The sequence below is a fragment of the Phalangium opilio genome, unplaced genomic scaffold (assembly GCF_054372755.1).
Source record: "Phalangium opilio isolate 3A_F unplaced genomic scaffold, DU_Popi_V2 ptg000048l_1, whole genome shotgun sequence".
Lineage (NCBI taxonomy): Eukaryota > Metazoa > Arthropoda > Arachnida > Opiliones > Phalangiidae > Phalangium > Phalangium opilio.
The window spans coordinates 5,927,302-5,944,495 of NW_028324170.1; the positions used below are offsets into that span (position 1 = coordinate 5,927,302).

The window sequence follows — 17,194 nt, forward strand, 5'->3', positions numbered from 1 at the left end:
GGTTCGTTAGAAGGACTTCTCAAGGTTGGTGAAAGTTGTAAAAAAGCCTGGGGTTAGTTTAAAAATAAAACGTGCAGATGTTTCAGAACGGGGGTCCAAAGACTTTTATAGTGTTTAAAGTCTACATAGACGGGAAACTCTTCCCGGTTTCCAGTCCGGGCCAAACTAGTATGAAATATTCAAAAATTAACATATTACAGAATTAAAGACATTTATAAGTTAATTTCGTTAAGTTTAAATTTCATTTGAATTTATAAAAATTGAAAAGCAAGGGTGATTTTTCTCGCGCTGAACTTTAATAATAATTTACGAAATTTCACTATAATGAAGCTCGCGTTCTCGCTCAATAAAATCTCTTCGAATTTCGCTCGCATTCAGTGAGAGGAACTAAGATAAACTTTATCCTACTGCAAGGCGTTGGGTGCAGCCATTCCATGGAGGAAACTAGTCAGAAATATTGCGTAATACGACCGTAATAGAGGCGCTCCGTTATTCCTTACGCGAGTTCAAGATTCTGTAACTAAACTGGAGAGATAGTGAAGCTATCGCGCCTAATAAGTAATAACCCTGTAAAGGCAATTGAAATTGATAAATGAATGTACGCGTTTATTTCATCTGTGCCTATAGTTTGTGAAAAGGCTTAAGTATATACTGTCTTAAAGTTTTATATTTTTAAATATTTAATATAATGATAAGTCGTCTTCAACCAATAGATATACAATTTTAATTCAACACTGCCACGTGAAGTGAGTGATTTCAATCGGAGGCTCCGTTTCAATATATTTTGAAATATATAATAGTTAAGTATTCAGACTAGGAGGATTCATACCATTTACAAAAGGAGGGGCAGGCTACTTGGCTTGTCTGATAACTATGTATAGAAAAATCAATTTTTAGTTTTACCGATTTTTTTATTTTTGGTAGCGTTAAAGTATTACTTAAACTCATTCTGGCTGGCTGGATGACTGCTTTTCGTGTTTCTGCGTAAACCTATAAATAATTCCATTATGGCAGGTAGGATTTATTAAATTTTATTTTGAATTAATTTAGTATTTAATTTATTTTAATTACCAGCGTCAGATGTATATTCTGGAGATATAATACCACCATACAATGGGAAATTAACTTTTGACAAAAGTTTAAGTTTTAGCAAAGATGATTTTCTTGCATATCTTAAATCCCGAACGAGAAAAGAAACAAGGACTAAAGAAATACAGCTCGATAGTGTAATTGCTTTTCCGGAACCTTACATACTCGCGCAATTCGCTACAAAGGCTTACAATGGCAAGAAAAATAAGGAGACTGAAGCGGAATTCGAGGAACGTTTGCAACTACCTCATGGTTGGAAACTTCTTACAACCGCCAAAAGTAAGGCGTTCTTGAATATGACATGGGGCTATTTCGGCGCTGCATTTTGGCATCCAGCGCGACGCAGAATTGTTATAGCCCATAGAGGAACTGATATAAAGAACTTGGACGCGCTGAGAGCTGATTTAAGAGGAATCATTGCGAATAAATATGTTAAACAGATGAACGCCGCTTGCACATTTTCGCACAAACTTTACGAAGCTATCTGTTCAGTTGAGAAGGATTACAACGTTAAATTCCAAATTTATTTCACGGGACATTCCTTAGGCGGTTGGTTAGCCCAAGTAACGACGTTTTCCCTCAAGTACTTAAAGTTGCAAGATAGAGTTTTCTTCAAAATTCGCAACGACGTTGATATAGACGCCATTTACCAAGGTTACCACGCACACACAGAAGTTTTTGATAGTCCAGGTTGCAGAGATATGTTGCTGCAAATGGCCAAAGATTTTGACGTGCGATATACTGGGAAAACAACCGAAGTAGATCGTCTGGACATCACAACCTACCTCTCATCACCGAATTTCGTTAACTGTTGCAATTTGCATGTTGGAAAATTATACCGAATTTTTCCGGAAATTAAAACTGAGGATTACGTTAGTTACACATTATGTTCTCACGGCACTGAAGGAATTTTGGAAACATTGGAAAATCCATCATCGGTTGAAATGAAGGAAGTAGTTGATTGGCCCAAAATTGATGTGGATTTGTGGAATTGTTGCACATTTTGGAAAATTCCGAAGTTACATTTGGGTAAAGAATACGCCAGTTTTTTCGATTGGGCCAAAAAAATCAATAAATTTGACCCAAAAGCCGACGATATGACGATAAATTTAACATTAACCGATGTAACTAATTCGGAAGAACGAAAAGTAATACTAGTTCACTATCAGACGAAACCCGTTGGGAAAAATGAATGCCTCAACAGCGTTTTCACCGATTTGGAATTGAAGTTTTTGCAGCGTTTTCAACAATTGAAAATAATTCCGAATAAAATTTTTGACAAGAATAAAATTTCGGATGAATATCAAACCAAGATAATGAGTAAATTGCAAACATTACGTCTTCAAGGTGGCATCGTTACCTGCGAGGCTAATTCGGATATCCGTCAACTCGTGCCATACGTAAAAGCCTTACTTAGACTTTACCCTGATTTGAGTAAGCAAGCCGAAGATGCCTTAACCGATTTTGAAGTTAGGAAACAAATTTACGAAAACATCGACGATAAATACCGAAGTCAAATAAAGGATTTAACTAAATTAATGGATGAAGATTCGAAAGTTTCTTGGGTTGCTTTGATGAACTTTTTCGAAAGTAAAGCTGACCAAGTGTGTCACATTCAAGCTTTGTATGGAACCGATATTGCTATGGCGAAGGCTTTGGCAACAGTTCCAAACTCACCGCGAAGTTCATTAATTTTTGCATTTGAATTGCAAAATATATTAACAACGGAAATTTTTTTCAATTTGAAGGAATTTATAAAACACGAAAAACTGCCCGAAACGACAATATTAATCGAATGCGCTGGCGAATTGCGCTCGAATCCTGAACGCGTGAAATTTATACAAGATTTGCGAGACGAAATTACGCTTAAATCTAATATCAAATTAGTTATAATAACAGATGGAAATAACCACGATTTAAATTTAAACTACGTGATAAAACACGACGGAATCATGTGGGGCGAGTTGACCAATGAAGCTCAAAAAGAGATAATCAAGAAGAACCTAATAGAATTTCAAGGAAAAGAAAAATTAAGTTTGGAACATTTTTTTCGCGCGGCGGACTTAAGTCAATTTGAAGTTCTTGATCCAATAACTTTGGTTAAATTGATTAGAAATGAAGTCATAACTGCTGGAAAAGAGTTGGAGAGTTTGGATGACGTCATAGATTATTATATTTCACGAGAGTTCGAATTAAAAGTAGTTCTTGATGAAAAACTTTTACTTAATATAAGCTCTGATGAATTAATAGCTATAAACGATCAGCGTTTCGGAAATCAAGAAAACGCTGTTCAAATAACGAATTCCGACGATTTCCAATGTTTATGCGAAGAAAATCCAAACAGAAACATTCATTGGTTGAAGTCTAAGTCAAATTCAAAGTTAATTTGGTACAAGTCACGTGGTAGACTGGATTATTTACGTCAGTACGTGGATGAAAAATCGAGTTTTCGCTGTTCCGAAGATAGCTTGTTAGATAGATTTGACAAATCTTTGATAATTTCGGACACTCCCGGTATGGGAAAAACAACCGTGCTTTCCGTATTGGGACAAAAACTCAAGTCTAAATATTCTAACTATTGGGTTATTAAGATAAATTTAAACGCCTGCACAAAAGCTTTAGGAAAGGCAAACATTAAAGAAATATCTTTCGAAAATCACGCGAAGTTATCGACTTTTATGCTAAAATACATCTTACCATGCAGCGAAAACACTACTTTGAAAACTCCCTTCGAAGAAAAGTGTTTCGAAAATTCTTTAACTAATTACGGGGGGTTGGTACTAATTTTCGACGGATTCGATGAAATTAGCCCGAGTTACGAATGCGCCATTCTAACAATGCTGAGGGCGTTGATTACAACACGTGTTGAGAAAATTATCATATCAACGAGGCCACATACTAAGGAACAATTGGAAAATTGTCTGAGTACTTGGGCCCATAGTATGGTACCATTTTCGAAAGAAGATCAAGAAAATTTCATAGTTAACTTTTTGAAAAAACATATGAATACCCTGAATATGACAGTGCCGGAAACAATTGGAAACTTGAAAGAATACGCCTTAAAATCAATCGACAATTTATCCAACTCAATAAACGATAACGAAAGGCAACTTATGGGTGTCCCGTTACAGTGCAGATTATTGGCTTCATATATGCTCCGTAAAATATCAAACGGACAATTTGAAATTATTCACAACGTATCGTTAATGGATTTATACAAAGATTTCATCGAAGGTAAAATAGAGATTTACGATAGTGAAAAGTGTCGCAATTCATACGGTAACATACCCACGGAATTTGAGAAAAAATACATGAAAACTGGCATACTTAACAAACACAGACAATACGCTCTTCAACTTTTACTGTCTAAAAACGTATTCGAAGAATTGAACTACCCCGAACTTGAGGACGATGAAGGTCTAGTTGAGATTTCACTTTTAAAAGTGGGATTAGTTTATAAAATAGGAGAAAATACGACGTTTATTCATAGAACCTTCGCCGAATACTTCTTAGTGGATTACCTACTACATCTAGCTATAAACAGAAACAGGACCGATGCCGCCAGAGCGAAAATGTCCATTTTAACTCGAGAAGTTATGTTAAAAACGGAATTTGCAGTAATTCGAACCTTCCTCGATGTGCTAATTCGAAATGACAAAAACTCCGAGGAAACCGCTAACATTTTGCGAAGTTACGTCGAATTCTTAGATACGAATTGGTCCCAAAAGCAGGCAGTGTGCTGTAACACTGCGCAAGAAACCGTATTACACGTATTATTACGCGAAAAGCAACTTCATATTTTTATCAGTTTAATGAATATTTTATCTACGTACGAACAAAGCGAGCCCGAAGACGAACAAAATTTGTTACTGTCAGTGGTTCAGCATCAGGATAGGCGTGGTAAAACCGCATTGTACGTTGCTGTTTGGATCGGAGACTTTGACACAGTTAAGTTATTGGTACGTCACGGAGCTGATGTCAATGTTTGCCCCGAGGGAGGTTATTCCCCTTTGTACTTGGCTTGTCAGTTTGGTTATACTGAAATCGTCAAAATACTACTGGATGCTGGAAGTGACATCAACGCACGCAGTCTTAACGAATGGAGTCCGTTGTTAATAGCGTCTTTGAGGGGTCATACGCAGCTTGTTGAGCTTTTACTTTTAAAAGGTGCCAAAGTTGACGCGCGTACTGATATAGGTAGGTTAAAAAATAAATAGAGGTTTCCCTTATTTACTTTAAATAATTATACGTTATTTTTAACTAGGCTGGACTTCAATACACCTCGCCTCGCAAAACAACCACACTGAAATCGTACAACTCTTAATTAATGCCGGTGCAGACGTTAACTGCGAAACATACGAAAAGTGGACTCCGTTGCATCTTGTTTCATTCTACGGGCACCTCGAAATTGCCGAATTATTAATTGAAAATCGAGCTGTCGTCAACACCTTAAACGACATGGAATTTATACCCTTGCATTACGCTTGCGATAAAAATCATTTGGAGATTGTTCGTTTGCTATTGGATAATGGTGCCGATTTTGACGCCATCACTGGCAACGATCCTCCTCTATGTCATAGTGACACATCAATGCACATTGCCGCTCAAGAGGGACACATTAATGTCGTGAAATTGTTACTAGAACGCGGTGCCAAACACGCCTTAAAGAATAGCCACGATGAGACACCATTAGATAGGGCAGAGTTTTTCAAACATAATGATGTTGTGGAATTGCTGCGTAGGCATGAGAGTGTCGAAAATGTAACCGATTAATTGAATGAATTACAATTAATTGTTGATTTCAAATAAATTATCTCGTTATATACGTATCTTTGTCTCGTTCCCTTCTACTTAATTCTTATGTCATAATTGCTTTAGTATTTTATGATGTTATGTTTTCGCTCCATGCTAGACCATCATTGGTACTGTACAACGGTTTAAAGTACGTGTATGCCACGTTGTAGTTTTAAGAAATAATTATTCACCGTCTATAGGAGTCTAGTCTAGGGACCTTGTTTAGCACAGGCTATAAAAACAATATTTTCACCAAACATTTTGAACGTATAGGGCAAAATCAAAGATATAAATTATTCAAAACGTAGTTCTCTGAAATACGAAAAACACACGTGGAAAATACATCTATAATCGGGCCAAAGATGTTTGTCAACTTGGCAAACTTTGGCAAACACGCTGCACAAAAGAAAGAAAGTAGAATAGCGTGTTAAAACGATTGTTGTTATAAAACAGTGGTTGCGTTTGGACGTTGCCATAGAAACACTTAATGTTGCGGATACGAGCAGCAATGCACTCCTCTTTGTTTTCGATAGTAAACGTGAAAGTGGTCAGTGAAATATAGCCACGGAAGAGAATTGATTGAGACGATAGGATATGTCAAAATACAGAGTAAGAAAGCTCATTTCTATATCATAATTAATTCATAATGCGATGGACTGATCACTCCCCGTAATAAGTGTCACGAAGGCGTGTTCAAGAGCCTCTCAGACTTTAAATGAAGTTATTAGCTCAACACATTTTGAGTTCTAGGCTACTATAGAAACGTGCAATTATAGAACGCGGCTGCGGTTTTCGAACTCTTTAAAGGGTCAGTTATTCAACGCTGTTTAATAGATACCATCGGAGAAAAAGCGAGTAAAAAATGTAATAGCAATTTCAGATATTTCGTCGAGTGATTTTGAAAAATAGGATATTTTATAGCGGCACAAATCTATCGTCCGGTGACCAATATGGTCACGTAGCATTCCTCTAATGACTCATTTAACGCTTATAGGGAACTATTTTTGCAAGTACAAAATTCAACGCTGAAAAAGCCGCGAACAAGCTTCATGGTGCGCTAAAAGGCCTAGGTAAGTTGGTTTTATCATGGATTTGTAACTTATGAAATTATCTTTGATCCTTAGCTAGCCATTTGCATTTTCACAATTCGTGTAACAATTAGTAGTTGAAAATGACAAAAATTAAAAACTAAGTAGTGAAACGGGTAAAATAGCTAAACGTTACTTAAAGATTTGAAGGTTACGAAATCTGAGAACGCGTTATCACAATAAATGTTAGCCCCGAACGGTCACAATAAAGTTTTTAACACTTTCACCAACTAGAGATACTAGAAATGGTTTAAACACCACGTAACTTTAACGATATCTCTACTTTATAGTTAAAGAAAAGCGAAAATAGGCTTAGCACTTTTGAAAAGACGATGAAAAAATCGCTTTGCACAAATTAACCGGCCGAATCGTCTGAATCCTCAACGGAGAATGAGCAAAAAGTTTTTTATTTATTTTTCTTTTTAAGTTGCTAAAATTATGTCAAGATCCTCAATAAACAATAACCGTTCATAAATTTAACTACTATGAGTGTCAAACAAAATACCATATTCCTGACGAATAATAAAGAAATATCTTAATTAAATTTATCTACTATGAGTGTCAAATAAAATACCATATTCCTGACGAATAATAATGAAATAGCTTAATTAAATTTATCTACTATGAGTGTCAAATAAAATACCATATTCCTGACGAATAATAATGAAATATCTTAATTAAGGCTGCGATGGTCGAGTAATTGTTGATGTACTCACGGGACACAGCAATATTCAACGACAGGAAATTAAACATAAATATAAATCTTTATATGGCACTGTAAGAATTTAGAACAAATTGTGATTTTATATTAAATAAAAAAGGAACCGAATTAAAATGTACGTTTATTAAACCATTTAAGGAACTCGCAGATATCATGAAAGACGAGCTCGGTGGCGATTTTGAAAAAGCTTGTACGGCACTGCTTGTTCCGTATGACGAGTATCTTATTGATTGTTTACATTCCGCCACGATGGTAAGCAAAATACATCTGAATCGCTCAAAGAACATCCCACTTAAGACTAGTCATAAAAGCCTTCAACTATTTATTATTTTTTCAACTTTAGCGAGCTGATGAAAACGGAGTTTGCGATATAATTTGTACCGCAGAGCCATGGGTAAGAAATTTCAAAGTAATAACGCTCAAGGTAATAATACAACTCCAAGGGAATAGCTTGCTATGATACGTCTCTAAATTTCTCAGTGGATCATCTAATATTATAAAAAAGCTCTACCTTCTGCCGTAGAGGGATTAGCCTCTTGGGTATATATTATTACCTTGTGGTAATGAGGCTCAAAATATACGCCTACATTATGTATATTTTTTCCAATTATTTTGTTACTAGGATTTGAGAGACATCCAAAACAATTACAGACAAAGTAAGTTTCGAAATCCATAAAGAGAAGCGCTTATTTTAAGTGAAAACGGTTTTTCCTCGGTATTGGTCTACCGCCTATCCCTTTGGTCAGGTGAAAACTCACAGATATCAATCCATTAATTGATTGAACTACCGATAAGATATCACATACAGTACCTTTTTAATCATGAATTTATATTATTATTCCTAACTAGAGTACAATAGCGATTTATTGGAAGATTTGGCACCAAAATTGAGCAAAGAATTTGAAAAACTCATTAAAACGAGATGTGAATGGGCAAATAATCTCGAAGTATCTCCGGAAAATCTAACTCCTCAAGAAAAAGATGTTCAGATTTCAGCCCAAATACTCTATGACGTGAGATCCAAGTTTTGTTTTTTAAATACAGACTATAAAATCCTATTTTCAAAGGGTATTTGGGTCAAACATTTAAAAATCTCTTAAATATTGTCGATATTCCTTCATTTCCTTAATGAGAATTAAACAACAACACTTACTGAACTATTTCAAGTACATCACTTTTCCAAAAGGCTGCTGATGAAAACGAATACTTGGAAATCTTGGGTCAGAAGGATAACGAAGCTATTAAGGTCTTATCAGAAACGTATATATTGATTGCCGGAACCGATCTTGCAAATGGAATTCTCGAAAAATTCACCGGCTCAATGGGGAGAGGTTTCTTTGCAATTGGTAAGGTTCAATTTAATGTTATTGACACAAGCAACAAACTCATTCGTAACAAAGACTCAAAAACAGTTAAGTGTCTGAATTCCATGTATTATATTTTCCTCCAAAAGTTTTACCTATGCCTAACTTCGTTTTTAACTAAAACATATTTATTTAACCAGCAATTTTTTTCTATTTAACTATAGTTCAATGCTCAATAAATGTCGCCCGTTACTTTGCCCACCAACTTAACAACGCTGTTCGAGGCCTTGGTACAGACGATCGAGCACTTATTCGAATTCTAGTGTCAAGATCAGAGGTAATAAAATCTTATTTAATTGGTATAATAATGAATATTTCAAATTGAAGCCATGTATTATAAAATTTTACAGATTGACTTAGAAGATATTAAAAACGAATACCTGAAGGTGTTCAAGAAAAGCCTAAGTGAAGATGTAGCCGATGACACCAGTGGTGATTACCGAAAGCTGTTGCTGAAGATAATCAAGGCTAAGCCATAATTAATTCAGTGGTTTTGTAAGAAATATATCAATTTACAAGAACACCACAGAACTCAACTGAAATATGAAGCTATTTTAAAATGACATTGAAAAGAATTTTTGCTTCTGTCTAAGCGCACTAATTTTGACACGAATGCCTACAATCCTACGTCATAAAAAGGATGAACCATAAAAAGCGATATCGCACATATAACTTAAACGCGAGAATCGTGAAAATTATTTAGCAATTGTTTTTATTTAAAAACTAACATTTAAGTAAGTTTTTAAATACAAAATTTAGTTGTTCTTACTTTCAAAAAATTATATTTTTATATGAATGTATATATATTATATGAATTCTCATTGACTAGAAGCTTCGTTTAGTTAAAATATTGAATATAGTTATGTTAATAATATGATAAACATCATCATAATAAAGCCACCTGTCCTAATTTAATTCTAAAGCGCATATTTCCTTTGAAAACAATTAGGAACGGCGGATTTTGGAAAAGAATGCAAGATACATTCTCCATGGAGATTAGCTAGCAAGATGCGAGTATTTCACTGAGACTGAAGTAAACGAAGCTTGGTTGAATTGGAAAGGAAGTAATTAGTACGTAGAAGGGACTATAACAGTACAAGAGATTACCATTTGAAAAATCATAGTCAACCGCAATAAAATAGACAAATTAATGTCATTTCTAGGGAATTAATATCTTGCTTGGCGCAAAGACGAAAGAAGAGCATCTCCAATAAATTATTAAATTTCTCACCATAATCGGGACGAAAGGGTTAAATGACATTTCTTCGTTGCTTTAGATGAATTTCTCGATCATCGTCTCGACGCTGAATAGCAAAATTGAGAGAGCTACAGCTAGAGCACCCATCAAGACATACTTCAAATAAAATAGTTCGCTCAACGTTGTGACGACCTAACATCGATCAGGATATATAAGCAATTATCAAACGGAGCAACATATTACAAAATTAAATTCATCAGTGTTGCGAAATTTCAAAGCGACTTATCTAAAGAAATTTGTAAATTTTAATTAATACAGTTACTTTATTATTTGCGGAACAAACAAACAATGGGTTTATTGCACGAAACATTATCATATCATAATTTGTTCAAATGTTTGCCGTTTATTGGGTACAGGCTCTACCTGTACACCGATTACACTCGGCTATTTTTAATCAATTAGGGCTAAATTAGCGCTTAGAGTCAGTAAATTGTTCAAGTCCGCGGCTTTTCTGACTCGATTAACGTAGAAAAAAATAGGCCCTTAATGATTAAATAAAAACTATATACTGGTGTTTCTCAAGCGCGCATGAACACCAGTATATTGACACGCGCTCTTCGCGAGAGACTTTTCAACATTTAAATCGAAGCGCGGCTCCGTTGACATTCCTGCTGCCCAGGATGCTAAACTCGGTTAGATTCAGTTCAGTTCTAATCATTTCCTGCCTTTGACAAGGTAAAATTGGTGTGTAAAAGATTAGCCAGCATGATAGGGGCGCCATTGGAGCCGCACTTTGCTTTAATATAGTAATGGCACCCACTGTTATCATCCAATAACCATTAATACAGTCAAATGTAATAGCTGCAAATACTCTATTAACCTCCTTGAATTATTCACGCACGCCCGCACTTACACACAGTCGCCAAGATCATAGTTGTCCAAATAAAATTACTGTCACGTGTGTTTTACTTCACACAGCCCGAAACGGAATTGACCGTTCAATTGGCGCAACGCGGTGAAGTTTCATTTTCACTTTACTTTCAAATTAGATCTAGAAAACTGAATGTCACATTGTATTTTCGCTTTAAAAAAAAGTAGCTCCTAGCTTAAAAAAAATAAATTAGCAGCTAGCGTCTGGATAATCCGCGCTGAACTACTTCCGCAGACATGAGGGAGGGGTGGGAAATGGTGTTGTTACCTGAAATTGATACGGATAGAGAGGGTGTAGTCCCACCGACCAGGGTTGGTTGATTATCCAAATAAAAACACTCGCTAGGTGCAAAATAATTAGAGCGTCTGTTTTTGGTAAAACTTATGGCGTGTTCCATCATGGAGGAAGTAGAGACAGGAGAGTCTAAGAGGAAAGGTAACTTGAACGGCACAGTCGTTTCAGTATCTCATGCCCATGCGCAGCCGAGACTGATTACTCATGTGGGAAACTGTAGGACCGTGCCAGTACTCGGTACTGCTTTTGAAAGGGGGGGGGCTCCGAGCCTCCTATCAGTGCTCACTGGTTCCATTTACCTGCAGTAAATGAAATACGCTATAAATTTTGCGTATGTCACGTGGCAAGAACCGCTTCCACCATCTTGGTTTTTATTCAAGTTATTTGATGAGAAAAAAATCCTTCGACTTCGTTGATTTAATCCGGATCCTTATGACTTATAACTATATATTAATTATAATAATAAGGGGGCGTGGCTGGTTGAGAATCGCGTCATATGACTTAAAAAAACAAACAAGGTGTCGTTTGAGCTTCGTGGCGGCATCTTGTATTGATTGTTTGGATTTAAAAAAATAGTTGCACTTTTTTGGTTCACTTTGAAGAGATATTTTTGGCGCGTTTCAAAAAGACGACGGCTTATTGACTCCGTTTGTTCGTCCGTTCGTCTATCCACTATTTAGTTTATATCGTTTTTCAATAAGGTTTGGTGGCGTCTTTGGGCCTTTTCAGTTGAACCTTTAACCTCTTGGTGCTGATCTGGAAGCCGTTCATGGCTTGGATGGCAGCTTGAGCGCTCAATGGGTTGTCGTAGCTCACAAAACCTGAATCATATTAAACAAAATACAGAGCTCTTTAAAGTAAACGCGGCTTAAAGATTGCTTGTTTCGCTGCACAATTTTCCTAAACACAAGAAATATAACTTAGATATGTTTACCAAAGCATTTGCTCAAGTTGGTGCGCTTGTCGATAAAGACTTTGGCGGAAATGACTGTTCCGAATGGCATAAATGTCTGCGCCAGGTCGCTGTCCGTCAACTCCTGTGGCAAATGGTAGATGAACAAGTTGGCTCCTTCAGGACCTAAAATAATCGCCCAATAACCAAATCAATGCAAGGAAGAAAACGATTGGAGTTGAGGGCAAGGCACTTACCTTCTATTCGCTTTCCCACTACATCCTGAGTTTGTTGAAGACCAACTTGGTTCAACGCTCCCGCTAAGCCTAAAACGCAATAAAATAAAAGAAAGATGATTATTTCTTTACTGAACAACGGAGAAGTAACGAACCAGAGTAAGGTTGAATGTGAGAATAGGCTGGAGGAGTTAGAGCGTCTAAGGCGTTGGTGACGGCACCTCCATTGCCTGACGACAATCCAGCGGTGCCCAATCTGAAAAATCCAGTTCATATTTGTGGAAATACGGGGGAAAGAGAAACAAAAAGTGCCGTTAGAACATTGACATTCGAGATAGGGTTAACAGATAGAGAGATTAAGCGAAAGATATTATCTTGGCTAGACACCCTAGGCCAGCTTTAGCTATATGTGACTCCTTGGTTATCCAAAGATGTTGTCGCGATTAAAGTTGGGTTTGCTTAATGTCTCTAATTTACTGACCCATTGACAAGCGTACTTCTATAATCCTACCCTGTCGTGCCCATGGAGCTGAAGCAATTCTTGTTGAGGTTAACGCCGACACTGACGTTGCCATTCATGGAACTTAAAACGCCGCTGCTACCACCACTCGAACACGAGGAATTCCTACCAGAAATACTGACTCCTAAAATTCAGTCGAATTAAGAGAAGAAACAGTAAATAATCGTTCAAACGGAAAGGGTTCTACTGAACTGAAAACCAAGACTCGAGGCTAACATATGGGTGACCATGACAATTTTTCAAGTTCCCAGTTCCCGCATGAAAGCTGTGCCATGCGGGTCTCTTAATTTTTCCCTCCAGTTTCGCGCATCCCTGTGACGAAGACCCTCTATTGTTTATCTTTCACTATAACCCGCATTGCACAGTTTCAATGGCTAGAACCGATTTAAATGTTTGCCACAACGGGAACTCGAAAATTTCCACGGTCGCCCCCATTGTTGTCTCGATGATGCTCGGTTTTTAGTTCGCTAGAGCTCGGTCTTTAAAAACGTGTACCAACCGGCGGCAGGCATTCTTTGGGCGCCATTTGCAGCCGCCAAGACCGCTAGATTCTGCAAGATCATTGGATTGATGCCTGTAAGATGGAAGTTACAAAAATATGTCAGTTTTGACATCTACCCCATTTTGTTACAACGAGATAGCTTACCGGCCAAACTGGCCAGAGTTGCTAAACTCTGCAAATCAGTGCCGGAATTTTGATGGGATAAACCGCCTGTACCACTCGTCACACCATGAAGACCCAATGAGCTTAAACCTAAAGTGACACAAAAGTCAAAGTTCACCATAAGTATCATATGAACTGATCATTGCACGAGTGTTGTACTTCAAAAAGCTACTTTATGTTGACCAAAATATTAAAACAGGTTATAAAAATTCAATGTTCAAGTTAATCTATAATGAAGTTAAGCGATCTAGGTAAGTCATTGTTTTGTTGCGGTTGAGAACCATTTTCTTGACCAAGATATAGTTCTAAAGAGAAACTTAATTCTTGTCAGCCATAGAGCTAATTCATTTGGTTGTAAAAGAAAAAAATCCATCAACGGGTGTCTAGGTATTTAGGCATCACAGCGTACTTCTTAAATTAAAAGCTCACCTCGTAAAAGTAGCTTGGCCAATGTAATAAAGCTTTGCCGCGATTAAACAGTGTTTACAACCGAGCTAAGCTACCATGGCGACTAACTTTAATGGCCGATTCCGTAATTAGCGCCAGGAAATATCCCCCCCCCCCGCTCTCGGGAGGTCAGGGACTATAAAAACAAGGTCGTTAAGCAAAAAGAAGCAGAAGATTCTTCGTGGCAAAGTTGGTTGTCTAAGACCATAAGATGACAGCGTTATCGTGTGTCCATTGATAGCCAGCGACACAAGAGAGACGAACCGGAGGGGTGGACAAGAAAAAAGTTAATCCAGAGTTCAACCTTTCATCGCGTGATAAAAAAAGACCTAGCTTCCTAACGTAACAAGGTTATAAAATAGAGCTCTTTACGCAACAAGCCCTTAATCTCAATTCGCTTCCATTCTAGCCAGCGTCTGAAAGGTGCAAGGAAGATCGTAAAATCGGGTGTCCGATGTTAAACACATTCGGACACTATACTGTAATGACGCGCGATACTATGTTGTTCACTTGCACGGGAGGATCAATTTTAATGGTTGTAAATCGGTTGCCAAGGTGGAAGTTGTTAAATTACCGTAACAACACGCAAGATTCTCAAGTTAACTGAATCAATACGTTTAATAGAACAACCAATAACATTTTAATCAAAAACAAAATAATTTTAAAAGCGTTTATCAATAGTCCTCGCCCATTTCCGAAAAGAGCTAAAGGAATCTTGGGTACAAAGTTCCGATAGCAGTTTTCCTGTTAAGCCAGATCGGGGCGGTGACCCTACCAAATGGCTAAAAGGTTTCGCGTTCAAGGTTCGGTTGGTAAGTGCGTGCGTGGGACCTTTAACCGAAAGTTGCCCCTAGCCCAGAAACATTTTCTAAAGTCACGTGCTCTGATATTATGCAAAGTTCAACAGTGTGTGTGTGTGTTCTTACCGGAATTGGTTGTATTGGCTTGAACTTGAACTTGGGCGAGAGCCGCCAGTTGTTGTTGAACACTGAGAGAAGACACTCCTATAAAAAAGGCAAGTGCATCATTAAAAATAAAAAAAAATTATATTATAGTAAGCAGGTAAACGCAACGCTTGAGTCCAAAATAAAAGTATTCTCTAAGCTGGAAGGTTAGCAAGATTAGTTCAATGACCCCGGGGGAACTTTAAGGTGTTTTCTTAAACTCCAAGGAAAAGAAAAGAGCTTTTAGAGTAGTTTATTTTATCATGAGAGAAGCTGACGTCATTCACTCAGGTAAGGTAAAAGCCTCAAGTATTTAAACGGCGTAAAGACAGCCTGAGGAAGCCACGCATTCCTAATGTTCCTCTGGCACTTCTGGCACAATTGTCTCTCAATTATGGCTCATTTAAGAAAACCCTCTGTATCGAAGTGTTAATTTGTTTCCAGCTTCGAAGACAAAAGTTTGTACTTCCTCTTCCATAGGACTAATGAGCCTCGATCTATGATAAAGATCTTTAGAGACGAGGGGAAGAAGAACTACCTCTTCCTATATTTTCTGTCATTTTCGTTTTTAGGTGGCGTTGGCAGATTAGCTCCCCATCATCTTCATTTTAGTTTAGTTTAGCTTAGCTTAGAAGAAGAGATTTACAAGAGAAAGAATTTCCGTAATGGCGGGTGGATATGGAAGAAAGTAACTGATGCATTTACAACGTAACAACCCTGTGCCTTAATCCATCAGGATTCAAATCCTCTCATCCGAGAGAGGATGCTTACTGCAACTTATATATAATTTTTGATGTTTGTTCTTTAGGCAAAGTCACAACTCTTTAAGTTCTGAATTTAACTATTTGAACTGCATCAAAGTTGATAGCAGTAGCATTAGGGGTATGTTCTTTAAATGTGGGTTTAATTTAGTTGTTATTAAGGTCGGGACGGAAGAAAACACCCCTAGCCATTAAGCCTGTTAAGAACATTCTATTCAAGACCCGTAACATTTTAGTTTTATGATTAACCCCTAATTAAGCATCGTTTTATTCAATTTAGTTGTTGTGGAAAAGATTAATTACGTAAAAGAAACACTACCGTAGAGATATTTAATTTGGGTGAACGCAATTAAAGACTAATTAGTATTTATTGTCTACCCTTCACGGTTTCAATACCCTTAATTCTGGCACCCTTTTGTAGCATAGCTAATTGGAGCCTTTAAAAATGAGTAACTTGTATTCGAGGATATTCAATATCCCTTTAAAAACACTGGCCAGCTTAGAGGTAGTGAATGCGATTGCTAAGCAAGTTTGCGCTATTTGTTCTTATCAAAAATCAAAATAAAATTAGTTATACTTACCACTGGTTAATTGAGGAAGATTGGTGAACGTTCCACTTGACGTCGCTGGCTGAAAAATATAATAGAAAAACACAACAAAATTAACGTTTATTAATTAAAGACCACGCGCAAATTAAGGCACGATGGGGTATAGAAAACCCCGTGCAAACACAACAAAGCACGTGAAAAACCGCGCGTGCAGCAATTATAATTGATTTAAGGGCGTATTATTACTGTAAATGATCTTTAAAGAAGGGAAGGCATGGTTTATTTTTGGTTCAATTATCGTGTGCTAGGTTAGAGAAAGAACCCCAGTCTATTGATACGATCTGATCAAAAGGCCAGAAAGGGGATGATCCATCTCAAGATTTGGGGAAGAATGCGGTTAGGGAGTTCTTTTCATCTATCTATCAATCAAGCGTTCCAGATCTAATAGGTTGGTTGGGTGGGGGAGGGTAAGATCGCGAGAGAACATGACGCCCACTAAGGTCAGAAATGGAAGACAAGCTTGGAAGCAGGTGCTGACTGCCGACGATCACTAATGGTTTTTTAATCGAGGAAATTGGGACAGAGACAAGAGAACCCATCCCAATAGCGCTGCTCAACCCTTTAAACTAAGAAAAATAATCTTATATTTGTTTTAAAATGAATTAAGTTACGTGAAAAGTAAATATTTTATTTATTTCAAGAA

General features: G+C 37.1%; 3 protein-coding genes across 7 annotated transcripts in view; 2 read left to right on the plus strand and 1 right to left on the minus strand.

The window, feature by feature from the left end:
• Nucleotides 1-242: 242 nt before the first annotated feature.
• LOC149673995 (uncharacterized) lies at nt 243-5,918 on the plus strand. Of its 2 annotated transcripts, none has more exons than XM_089839819.1 (5): nt 243-644; nt 714-799; nt 925-1,014; nt 1,075-5,286; nt 5,354-5,918. In XM_089839819.1, exons 3-5 carry the CDS (start codon nt 1,008-1,010, stop codon nt 5,860-5,862), a joined length of 4,728 nt encoding a protein of 1,575 aa, XP_089695945.1. In that variant the 5' UTR covers nt 243-644; nt 714-799; nt 925-1,007; the 3' UTR covers nt 5,863-5,918. The 2 variants fall into 2 exon arrangements, with proteins under 2 accessions (XP_089695945.1, XP_089695946.1); XM_089839820.1 differs by having other exon boundaries at nt 714-746.
• A 135-nt stretch (nt 5,919-6,053) lies between these two features.
• On the plus strand, nt 6,054-9,761 carry LOC149673996 (annexin-B12-like). Its single transcript, XM_089839843.1, has 10 exons — nt 6,054-6,492; nt 6,878-6,953; nt 7,654-7,748; nt 7,831-7,944; nt 8,036-8,086; nt 8,315-8,348; nt 8,542-8,705; nt 8,879-9,038; nt 9,221-9,333; nt 9,407-9,761. The coding sequence occupies exons 1-10, from the start codon at nt 6,478-6,480 to the stop codon at nt 9,533-9,535; spliced, it is 951 nt and encodes a 316-aa protein (XP_089695969.1). The 5' UTR covers nt 6,054-6,477; the 3' UTR covers nt 9,536-9,761.
• Nucleotides 9,762-10,544: 783 nt separating this feature from the next.
• Nucleotides 10,545-17,194, minus strand: part of LOC149673997 (CUGBP Elav-like family member 1) — a 110,881-nt gene continuing 104,231 nt past the window's right edge. For all 4 annotated transcript variants that reach the window (XM_089839825.1, XM_089839827.1, XM_089839829.1 and 1 more), the window contains 9 exons: nt 16,525-16,573; nt 15,165-15,242; nt 13,774-13,881; nt 13,627-13,701; nt 13,119-13,251; nt 12,763-12,863; nt 12,629-12,697; nt 12,414-12,557; nt 10,545-12,300 (listed from right to left, as the gene is read on the minus strand). In XM_089839825.1, coding sequence (XP_089695951.1) covers nt 12,173-12,300; nt 12,414-12,557; nt 12,629-12,697; nt 12,763-12,863; nt 13,119-13,251; nt 13,627-13,701; nt 13,774-13,881; nt 15,165-15,242; nt 16,525-16,573 — 885 coding nt within the window. In that variant the 3' untranslated portion in view covers nt 10,545-12,172. The remainder of the gene's footprint in view (nt 12,301-12,413; nt 12,558-12,628; nt 12,698-12,762; nt 12,864-13,118; nt 13,252-13,626; nt 13,702-13,773; nt 13,882-15,164; nt 15,243-16,524; nt 16,574-17,194) is intronic.

Bases quoted from the DNA above. Each gene is read 5' to 3' on its own strand.
- LOC149673995 (XM_089839819.1), top strand. The intron at 5,287-5,353 runs GTAGGTTAAAAA...ATTTTTAACTAG, and splicing joins TGACGCGCGTACTGATATAG to GCTGGACTTCAATACACCTC.
- LOC149673996 (XM_089839843.1), top strand. The intron at 8,087-8,314 runs GTAAGAAATTTC...TTTTGTTACTAG, and splicing joins TTTGTACCGCAGAGCCATGG to GATTTGAGAGACATCCAAAA. The intron at 9,039-9,220 runs GTAAGGTTCAAT...ATTTAACTATAG, and splicing joins GAGAGGTTTCTTTGCAATTG to TTCAATGCTCAATAAATGTC.